Source organism: Diadema antillarum, unplaced genomic scaffold (genome assembly GCF_040938485.1).
Source record: "Diadema antillarum isolate AM-2024a unplaced genomic scaffold, OU_Dant_1.0 seq00001612_RagTag, whole genome shotgun sequence".
Taxonomy (NCBI): domain Eukaryota; kingdom Metazoa; phylum Echinodermata; class Echinoidea; order Diadematoida; family Diadematidae; genus Diadema; species Diadema antillarum.
In genome coordinates this window covers 862,080-874,084 of record NW_027272325.1, presented here as the reverse complement: position 1 = coordinate 874,084, position 12,005 = coordinate 862,080, and the positions used below count along the sequence as shown (strand labels likewise).

The 12,005-nt window shown below is 37.7% G+C and overlaps 1 protein-coding gene across 1 annotated transcript; it reads left to right on the top strand.

The window, feature by feature from the left end:
* The first annotated feature begins 104 nt into the window (after positions 1 to 104).
* Positions 105 to 9,553, top strand: LOC139711128 (26S proteasome non-ATPase regulatory subunit 8-like). The gene is made up of 7 exons (XM_071623045.1): positions 105 to 219; positions 3,719 to 3,791; positions 5,059 to 5,161; positions 5,929 to 6,022; positions 6,535 to 6,633; positions 7,046 to 7,231; positions 9,182 to 9,553. Exons 1-7 carry the CDS (start codon positions 112 to 114, stop codon positions 9,311 to 9,313), a joined length of 795 nt encoding a protein of 264 aa, XP_071479146.1. The 5' UTR covers positions 105 to 111; the 3' UTR covers positions 9,314 to 9,553.
* The last annotated feature ends 2,452 nt before the right edge of the window (positions 9,554 to 12,005 follow it).

The window sequence follows — 12,005 nt, the reverse complement described above, 5'->3', positions numbered from 1 at the left end:
AGCTAGCCGAGTTGAGTGCAATATGCATGAGCACTGATGATGTGATGTGGTACCTGCGTGTGCAGTCAACGTAGATGGCAGTATTCCAGACTGGTGCATGGAAGTGTGAAAATGGCCTCTTTGAAGGAAACAGTGGCGATGTATCAAAGTTTGAACAAAGAATGGAAGAAGAAATCTCCAGATTTAGCAAAATGTGGCGATATTCTCAGTAAGCTGAAAGTGAGTATATCATATGCAAGCATTTTATACCCCTCTCTCTCTTTGTCTGATCGTTTATATGCGATAATAGTTGGTGTTGTGAAAAGCTGACTCACTGTTTCCCGTAGTCCCATGTACTTTAAAATTTGTGTGAAACGACAGATCGATCGCTGGTAAGAATCTACTTGTAGCTATCTAACGTTAGGCCATCATTATCATGATAGCATTGATTGATAAGCAGAGTGATAAGCTGGTCTAAATTCTATTTTCTGATACTTGAAGCTTGTCAGAGATATGCAAGGTTTGTTGTTATTTGTAAAGAACACAGGAAATTTAGTTGTCTGAATAGTTAGTAGGGCTAGGGGCGTAACCCTTCAAAGTTGGCAAATCAGTCTCACGTTAGAGACGGTATTGACCGACAAGTCTGTCTAATTCCCGGAAAAACTTCTCATTTATAATAATGACATTTGCTGGGTCAGTTTTTCGCTTCTTAGACAGACACCATTGATACATACTCCATTGCGACAGTTTCCACCGTTCTGGCTGAAACGCAACTTCGACCCAGTTCCCCCTGCATAAAAATGGTTATTATTATTTTTTTCCAGCTTGATTTTCAAACCAATATGGACAAAATATATACAAGATTAATCAGTAAACATTTCGACTCACCTCTTCCACTGTTTCCTCCCGTTTTCTGGTTGTTTCCTCCACTTCTTTGCAGTGCTCCCCAATTCATCGCTGCCTTTGTTTGAAAAATGACCGCACGAACGTCTATGGCAAGCCAAATGCTCATTCACAATATTACGAAGTTAAATTTAGTGCTCGAACAACTTACAAGTACTTTAGTCAATAAACGTAAGTGTACCGATATAGTGTTTGTATGGAGCATTTGGCTTGCCAGAGACGTTCGTGCGCTCATTTTTCAAACGAAGGCAGCGATGAATTGGGGAGCGCTGCAAAGGAGTGGAGAAAATGATAAGTTTTTCGCGGAATTAGACTGTAGACAGACTTGTCGGTCAAGAGACGGTAGAGTCTAGGTCTCTATGATCATGATGATTGGTACAGTAGATCTAAATTCATTATGTAATTTAATAATTTAATAGTGTTTATTAGTGTGAAATCTAACAATAGAGTTATAATTGTTCAGTTCAATGTAAATGAAGGACTGTTTTCTAACCGAACAAAAACTTGGATACCCTATAGTATGGTGATGGGGTGTCCAAGTTTTAATACGTTGGGGAAAATCCTTCACTTACATTGAACTGAACATGCAACTACAGAAATTAGTATCATTCATTGGGAAGCTTCATGTTTCTAAATAGACAGAAGAATCTGTCTGTGTGGAGGAGTTTTTTATCTGGGTTTTTTTTTTTTTACATTTATGGCTCTCCTCTGTATAAGAGGATTCCATAAAGCCAGATGCAGTCTTCGCTGAACATATTCCCGACAAGATACAGACCGATCTTTTGGTCAATGTTTCTGTCAGCTCCGATCTTCAGAATGACCAACCTACTTTATTTGTAGACCCTATGCAAGTTTTAGTACTTTTCTCTGCAAAGTTCAATACCCAAATGATGAGTAATATCTACTGTATTCTATTTTTTTTTTAAAAGAACACACACACACACACACACACACACACACACACTCTTTTTATCTATTTTTTCCATACGCATTCCACTGGAAAGATTTTCGAAAAAAGAAGCACAAGGTCTAAGGATGCTTAAATGTGACCCGCTACAACAAAATGATCCTAAAGTCGGGCGAGGTCGATTATTTGAAAATTGCATGACACAATTCCCTAATCTTTCTGCTTTAAATTGATATATAACACGTCTCATAAAAATAATCGGCTGCGGAGATATCGATGTTTAAAAGAGAGCATGTCAAGACGTCTGGGAAATCACTGTTTCTAGAAAAGCGCCCTAAAAGTTCTCCTTGCGACGCAATCACAATCAAGAGACACGCAAGTCAGTATTCACCTCCGGACAATAGAAGTTAAGCCCTAGCAACCCCCGAAATGCTCATTCAAACACAGCGTCGGCGGTCTCCTCACCGACCAATCAGTGACCAGGATGTCAGGAGAAGTGGCTAGGCATAGCGCAACCCGCCCGCACGCACCAGTCGACTGGGCAGTGTGCGAGTTTCACGCTTCGGTTAGCGGCAAGCAGCAAACTGACCAATGACATCACTCTGGTCGTTGTTAGGGGCGGAGCCTATGTGTGGCGCTCAATCCAAATGTTCGAACCAGTTTCTGCTTCGTTGAAACGCCAAAAAAACATGGCCCAGAAAAACGCTATTTTTTGGTCTTTCCTTTCATCATTTTGCTTCAAAATTTCGACAGATGATAGAAGACATGTCAGACTCTAATAATATGTCAAATTCAGAAAATCGTAAGTTTTGACCAATTTTGATGCTCTAACTTCAAACTCGATTTTCACTGCTTCGACCGTGCACGACTTTAGGACTATTTTGTTGTAGCGGGTCACAAATCATCTATTTCAGGTCTTTGAATTGTACCAAGATATGCAATCTTTATTATCATTTGTAATTTATCTCTGCAAATTTCAATAGCCAAACAGTGATTAGTGACTTCTTTCCAATTTAGTTTTTCTAGTTGCAGTTACAGAAATATGGTATCACTGGAAAAAAAAAAAAAAGAAGCACAATGGTGCTTAAATAAATCAGCTTTATCTTCAGATTTGACCAAGATTTGCCAGTTTTATTGTTATTTGTGGTACTAATTTTTTTATAGTTCCAAAGCAAAACATTGAGTAATGACTCTTTTCTGATAATACATACATGTACTAAAAAAATTTTAAAGGGTGTGTACAGTTCTGGTCGAGGTGAGGATAAGCTTTTTATGTTTTGCAAGATATTCAGAAACCACTCTATGAGATGTCAAAGAGCATGCAATTCTAAGGGTTATCAAAAGTTTATTTGATGAAAATCGGTTTTGAAATGGCTGAGATATCCAAAAACAAGGTGAAACAATAAAGTTGTGGCATGTCGCCTTTTATTATTATCACTTTTTTGGATATCTCAGCCATTTGAAAACCAATTTTCATCAAACAAACGTTGAATCCTTTTTAAAATGACATGCTCTTTCATATTTCATAAGAGGTTTCTCATTATCTCACTTAAGAATGTTCAAAACATGAATCCCCACCTCAACCAGTACTGTACAGTCCCTTTAAAACTTTTTTTTTTTCAGTTGCAGAGTATAAATTTGGTATCCTTCCAAAGCTTGTCAGTAAAGAAATATGTACATGTTAATTTGTAATACACCTCATTTCAAAACTCACACACAAATTCATATTTCATTTGTTGATGAAGACAAAAAGAAAAGTTATCAAACTATTCATTGATTAAAAAAATTGATAGTATAAATCAAGATAGAGCAATTATTGGAAAATGTATCCAAAAAAAAATGTTGATGCCCCTAACTTTGTCATTCTTTGATCTTCTGTACAACATGCAGTCTGCTCACCTCACAGCTTTTTCCAATTTCTGTCTGCAGCTGGCATTGCTGAATCTGTCATTTCTCCCAACAAGCAGCAGTCAACCCAGTCAAAAGGAACTCCTTATTGCAAGTGAGTTATGTTGGTGGTGTTGTGTTGTGTTTATTTGTTTTTGTTGTTATTGTTTGTTAGAGCAGTGATAATACGACCTTTGACATAAATTGTAACAATGTATGTAGACTAGTGATGTGTTTTCTCTCCTCTGCATTAAGCAGAAAGAAGTTTGAACAGATGTAGTTTCACAGATGGAAATATACTTATGCATATGTATCATGATGATGTCAGTTAGTAGCCTGTTTTGTTTTTAACCTTTGCTTGTTCCTTGTACATAAGGACCATCTTCCCTGTTGAATTTTGCTCGATTTAATTTCTAATACATCATGTAAGGTTGCTGTAGATTTGAAACCCTTATCCTTGTTCAAGTTCAGTACATGTATACTTTTACATGTTCTCTAAGGCCAGGGCCCTGTTTTTATCAAAAGATATAATCAATTTTAAATTTCCCTAACACACAGGCTGCAATATACATGTTGTACATAAGGTAGAAATCAACTTTATGATAAATTTTAACTCTTCATAAAACAGGACCTGATCATATTGAAATTTGAGAAATTCGGACTTCAGAGTGAGCAGGTGACCTCATGACCTACAGCCTGCTAGCAACTTTTTGATGGGAATATGGGTAAAAAATCTAGCAAGCAAAACAAAACAAAGGAAACAAACAATTATATTTACCAACTCTAGTTGAATGGAAATGTTTGGTGAAGAGGAAATGTATTATTCTGTCATCACTAGAAATGTGCAAATTGTCACTCCTGCTTGAGACTAGAAACAAACCAGGGGGTGTGTCACTGAGAATTTAAGTTCATCATAAAACTTAAGATGAACTAAAGATTATTGTGTGCCATTGGTTTCCTTGTTCACTTTTACTTTTGAAATGTTTTCAGAATTGACTTCAAATTGTTATGAAAATTTGCAGAAAAATACCTTCATCTCTAATTTCATTTTGTATATTAATGGCTGCATGAAAGTATTAAAACTTGTCATTTTAATTTTTGGAAGTAAGAATATCATTGAAGACACATACTTCATGCCATAATTTTTAGTCAATCTTAAATTGTGTATATATCCATTCTTTTATTTATCCATTCTGTTTATTCTTTTCTTTATCCATTTGTTTGTTTATTTATTTATTGCTTTTAAGGCATTACACTGTATGTAATTTTTCTCTCTTCATCTTGTATTTCCGTAATACTGTGTTCTGTATTTTGCACTGAGCAACATGTAGACCATCCATCAAAAGTAAATGTTAACCTCTATTTCTTCGTGTGTGTGGCAGGAGAAGTGCTGGAAATTGGGGTTAAATGGAGTGTGAGCGTTCGGGACGTTCAGAGCTTTGAGAGATACATGGCACAACTCAAACCATACTACTTTGACTTCAGGTATGTACAACAACTGACAATGACCATAAATACAGTTGGTTTCTATGTGTGTTTTGTAGGGATATAGGGGGATTGGAATATTGCTTAAAGATCACCGTCTTACATGTAGAAGCAAGGATGAAACTGATAATATTCCAGAGCAAGACAATATCAGTCAGAATCAATTAAGTTGTATCATTTCTTACATTATTTATGTGGTTATTGTTACTGAGTTTTCAAGATGTGATTACGTGCCTTTTACGTAGTAGGATTGGCTTTGTAATGTTATCGAATTAATTTTTTGTGTGGCTATTTGTAAGAGTTATGAATGTTTACTTTTATTAGAAACTGATTGTTTAGGGGGGTTTTGTGTGGACAAATTAACATATCAAATGAGTTTTTGAGTTGAGAACATTCCAAGCACATTTAGTTGTTTTTAACAAAGTGACGTATTCAAACTTAAACATGTTTGATATCTAAACGTTTATGTATTAGTAGGCTTTTATTAGTTAAAAGTACGTATTGTAAAGTGGTTTGAAAACTGTAACATTGTAGAAAAGCACCTTGTCAACAACAAAGTACTGATATTTAGGCACAGTGTTTCAGTCTAGTTGATGATTTTGTAGAAAACTTTGTAGGTTGAAGTTGAAAATCAGTTAATGTTGTCTGATTACCAACCATCCATTAACAATGCATATGAGCAATATGATAGCAATATACAGACTGTAATGGGACATTTCCTTTGTTTTCTGTCATTGTTTTGTTCTGTTTGTTCTTTCAACATTCAGGGAGAGTATGCCAGACTCACCATACAGATATGAGCTGCTCGGTCTGAATCTCCTCAGGTTGCTTGCACAGAACAGATTAGCAGAATTCCACACAGTGAGTTTTCAGGCAAAGTTCTGACATACAAAGAGTTCAGTCTCAATATTCAGAAACAACATAATGTTATTATGCACCAATATTTGCTTAACAAACCCAAATATCAAAATAGAATTAAATCTTTGATTGTGTTTCCTGTATAATTTAATAAGCATCTAAAGATCATAAAAAATGGAACTGCCTGAATTCGACTCCGAATTGCAAGATATTTTTGTGTTACGCAGTGTGTTTATAGTTTGGAATTTGATTATCGTTGGTGATTTAGTAAATAGCAGATGTCAACTTTTACAGCTTGGACATACAGTTTAAATTAATGATTTGCATCATTCCATCTTACTTGAAAACTCTTCATAGTCAGTTGCGCAAACCGTAGTTACCCACTACAAGTTACCCACTACAAGTTTTCCACAATCAATTTATGTACAGATTGTACAGAAGTTTTGTAAAAATATGGATTGTTTTAAGACTGATGAGTCTTTTCCTGTTTTGTTTCTATTTTTCTTTTTCTCCAGGAGCTTGAATTATTACCTGCTAAGGACATACAGAGCAATATTTACATCAAACACCCTGTGTCCATGGAACAGTACCTCATGGAGGGGAGCTATAACAAGGTGGGTTTCCCATTGTAGGCACATACTTGCTTTCTTCATTTCTTCTCTTCAACGAATGTAAATGCTTAAGGTATCTTTCCATACTCGCAAGATCGAGAAATGTATGTTTCACATGTCAGTGCATTTTATTGGCCTTTGGTCAAAGGATGTTGAATGCAGCACTCTTACCAACTAAGTATTCTGTAGCAAACTTAATTTCTTTCTGGGTAAGACCTTGCAATGCTCTGCCAGTGAGGACAACTTTCCCCATAGATATTGCACATACAATCCGCAATCAAATGTTGTCATCTACATGGCGACATACACTGTCCATATCCCACATTTGTGTCTCATCATGTATGTCTTCACTTCTCTCCAATCTATGATGGTCAATCTTTCCCTCTGGTCCTCCCCCCTCTCTTCACAACAACAGGTGTTTCTGGCCAAGGGCAACGTTCCGGCGGACAGCTACCGCGTCTTCATGGACATCCTACTGGAGACGATCCAGCGGGAGATCGCCGCCTGCGTGGAAAAGGCCTACACAAAGATTTCCATCCAAGAGGGCGCTAGACTCCTGTTCATCACCTCTCTGCCAGATGTGAAGACCTTTGCCAAAGAGGTGAAGTGCCCGCTGTACCCCACATTCTGACTTGCATTGGTGTGCATTGGCCAGTGTGTGACCAAAAGTTGTATTCTTGCTAGAATTGTCTCATATTTCATATGTAATGACACGCACCTAATAAAGAGCCAGCGTGTCACTTGTACACAGATTGAGTACAATCACAGAAATAGATATTATGACATAAAATATTACGTATAATATCCATAGCATATTTACGTCTCTGTAGAATATAATACTTGTGTAAATTATAGTGTTGTTAGAGCTTGTGAGGGCCACTTGTCAATAATAGAAACCCATCAGCTGGCATAAGCTACTTCGTACTACAGTGGAAACTCGATATAACGAGATGGTCGGGACCGAGTCATTTTCCTCGTTATAGCCGATATCTCGTTATATCAGTAGGCATAAAAGAAGGCATAAAATAATGACATTAATTTGCACATGTGGGACTACCCATCATATTTCAATCAATACTGAAAACTTGATATTGTGTGTAAGGGAATTACTCACCTTTATGGGTAAGAAGATGTTTTTGCCAAGGAAATCCAATATCAAGAATGTATTTCTTATTAATTGCAGATGTTTGAATTTGTAAATTTATATAGCTTGCGATTGTATCAAGATCTGTGGATTGGTATGTGGTTATCGTATGGGTGTGTGTTGTGTGGAAAGCTTGAATATGGTCTGCACAATGCTGTGTGTGTATGTGACACATTCTGTATGTACATTATGACTGCGTGTGTGTGAAGACGGGGAATTCCCTAAGTAGAAGGCCAATCACAGCATCAGATTGCCTCACACCTGCTAAACGTCATGATGATGTCATGTATACATATGGCCGTCCCACCACATTTTCTGCATGTATCAGTGTGCGTGCACACTTCACACGTACAACATGCAGTGCTAGCTGGAGTGCATTGAAGAAAATGATTATGTGTGTACAAGACAGTTTTTGGCGCATCAAGCTTTACAATCTCGGAAGATGATAGCACAGGCGAAGTAAAGCTTTACTGAAGGCATTTTGCTTTACCTCGCTATAGCAGGTTTGATTTACTATGTTTTTCTTTGTTTGGAAGTCACAAAATTTATCTCGTTATAGCAGTTATTTCGTTACAGCCGATCTCGCTATAAGAGTAGCATTTTACATAGACTTGTGTGGAAGGAAATTTGGGACCGAGAAAATTTCCTCGTTATAACCGATATCTCGTTATAGCAGTGTTCGTTATACCGAGTTTCCCCTGTATTGTATTGTAGTACACAAGCAGAGATGACTTACTGTAAAACACGATATATTCGCGGCATGAAAATTTCGCGAATTGGAGCCGACAGCCTTTCTCGCAGCATGAAATTTTCGCGACTTACTACTGGCATCCAATGCGTATTGTGTAGGCAAGAACTTTCTCATGCATTTTAATTTTGCAAATGTTGCCGCTCGCGAAATTCGCAAAATTAAAATGCACACGAAATTCCTCATTTTACAGTACCTTGCTGCTACTTGGTTTGTTTTACTTTTTAATATATTTTGATAAAACACTGCTACTTTCTTTGTATCAATTTTGCACTTCTTCTCCCACTTTCTTTCTTTTTTGCCACAAACTCATGCAGTGATATAATGTTATGAAAGTTTAGCAAATTCAGTAGATAGCTTGTGGGGGGGGGGGGGGGAGATGTTCCAAAAACCCTAGGAAATTACTCTGGCAGGTTAGGGAATCCAATGGTGAGAATTGTAGTGGTCATAATTGCAATTTGCGGGTTATTGCATCTATTTGGCAGAGCTTTAAACTTGCCAATTTCTGCTGAAAAGCATGTAGATGATTTCTTATGTAGGAACCGAGACCATTATCGTGATAGAAGATTATAAAGCTGTGGCCCTTACCTAGGATGACATTATGTGGAAATGTCCTTTGTGTATGACCTTTGACCTGTTACTCCTCTCTCCACACACAGAGGGGCTGGGAACTCGGCAGCGACAACTACTTTCACTTCAAGGAAGACAAGAAGGCGGATGACGTCATTCCGTCCTACGAACTGGCGCTGCAGGCTATAGACTACGCCAAGGAGCTGGAGATGATTGTATAATGATGGAGGGGGGACTGGGGAATCTCTGTACAGTGTATTTATAATGTAGAGCCTCCTTCTCTGTATTTTTTTGAGTTGTGCCGCTACAAACGCGCTCAATGTCTTTGAACTGATCCCAGCTTTTCAGCAGCATGCTGCATGTTGATTTTCCATGGCAAGAAATCTGTCTCACGTTGCTGGAAGGACCTTCTTGCATTCTCTAAGTTTTGGCTCACATAGTGATCACTGAGAAGCCAAAGACTTGTCAGGTATTTTGTACCCTTCTTGCTCTCAAGAAAACAATTTTGTATTATTTTGATGCTCTCTCGATTGTACTCTGTCAGATTTGATGACAACCGCGGGTGGAAGTTTTCCATCACATAACCCTTGCGACGCTCTGTTCACCAACCAGCACATCAGCCCGCATGCTTGGCTGCAACTTGAGAAGCGTTCTTTCAAGCATTGGGTTAATTTCCCCCAAACCCTAACAAAAGGCAAACAGCCAGGCATAATGAGATGGTCCCATTTGGAGGACATCATAATGCACAAGGAAAGACTGAGATATTCTTAGAACATCTGCAGTGAATGGCAAGCAAAAAAAAAAATGCACATGAAGAATCAAATGCAAGTAAAAATGGATCCAAGCAGAGGCCTGTCAGTGAAAAATTGACTCTCAGGCTGTGGACCTGATTGTATCATAAGCATTGTCAAATCATTTGCAAGTCATACCATTTGCAAAGTGGGCACTCTTTCATACAAATATTTTCTTTAGAAAAAAAAAAAAAGATTCCTTTGCAGATTATTGCAAATTTCTGTGATGCGTCAAAAGTTGTCTGGCCAAGTTGAGCTGTGAAACCAATTGTTTTGTATAAAGTGAGTTTAGCTCAACATTGTGGCAGTTGGTTAGTCTGATTCTGCCTGTACATGTGAGGAGATATACAGGTGTATCTTAAAGCCATGGCTTAATCATACGCAAGGGTAGTAGCCAACAAGAGCAATTTGAAGAGTAAATATGAGGGTTTTTTTGTATGATGCTAAGGTCGACTGCAGTTAGTTGATATTGCGCCCTCCCGGGGTAGTCGTCTAACAATGTTGTTGACACTGCAAACAAAGGGTCACTTTTAACACTGAAAGGGTTACTGTAAAAGTGGAATTTTTCTCTGAAGTTTTTTTTCATGCTCGGCGAAGTACGATGAATTTTGCATGTTTCTACTTTCACTGACCGTCACAACCATACAGCGAGTACTTTAAATGGCTCATTGCTGCTATGGAGGATAAAGGCAGCACACACTACGACGAGAGGAAACTGGTCCACATAATGACAAGAAAGTCACGCCACAAGACTGGCAAATGTGAAGAAACTACAAATAACAAAAAAGCGAAACAAAAAGCAAAATGTTTGCGCCCTTTCGTTTCAGCGCTTGTTTCATGTCGCGTGAAATCACGCACAAAAATTTCCACACTACGAAGACTTCCACTTTTACAGTATGTACTCTTACTCTGGGAGCCATCTTTGTTCTGTCTATGCAGTGTCGATGGGCACCAGCAGTGGTTTATTATTAGAATGCCATGGCAGCATTCAGTACACAAACAGACTTTGTCAACACAGAAGAATGAAGCTGTTGTCATTTCAGTCACAAGTGAAATACAGCAATCTTGATTGTGGGAATTTGCAACTCTAGAATGATGCATTCAAACAAGTACAGTTTGAAAAGATTATGTGAGTTACAAACAGAGGAGACTGTTCAGATATCGAGTAGAAATTAAACGAAAGTATGCCTGCCTCATCTATAATGTACTTGGAGGTTTGATGCAGATGTGTGTGTCCATTTTTCAATTACAAAAAAAAAAAAATTGGACTTTTGCACAAGTGATTGTGTCAGTGTACTGCCCATGCCACTGGGATACGTTTCCAATTGCAACAATACATGTGCTGTCTTCATATGGAGTGGTACATTTTGTAGTGTGTTGGCAAGTTGTCCCACTGATACTTTACAAAGAATAATTTCCCCTCTTCAAAGTGTTGTGCAGCAAACCCACATGCACATGTGTATTTTATATAATTTGTATGTGGATGATATGTCTGTTATTGGTCATCAAGAATAAAATTGGAATTATAATGACAAGTCATACTGTGTCTTCTTTTTTTTTTTTTGTCCTCTCTCTCTCTCCCTAATTGAGAGAGCGACTCGGCTCTGGCAGATCAAAAGGAGATTTCTGAACCATTTTCAGACTTGCATTTTGAACATCTATAATTACTGGGTACAGAGTTTCAGAATTTTTATAGTGATTACGATATGGAATAAGGATGTTCACACCATTCATCGCAAATCACAATTAGAAAGGATGATGACATAGCATTTTCACATATAGTCAGGTCGCTTGATATCAAAATTTGAGATTACCATTACACGGGGGATAAAAGCACCAAATTTGGAGAGATAATCCCTCAGAACCCACTCATTGATATTAGAGTAGGAGCCCTAGTTTTTCAGATTATTGGTTTCTCTGCTCAATGACCACAATAGATTCCACAAATCTACACTTGGCACTATCAATTATGTACATATGTGACATACACATTTATATTGTCTAAAATGTTCCTTTGTTTATAAACCGAGTTCAGGTTTCTCTAGATACGTGAGCAGTTGAGCAGTAGGCTTTGATATGAATTCACCAGGTGTGAAAGATCTCTCATACACTATTGTATTCA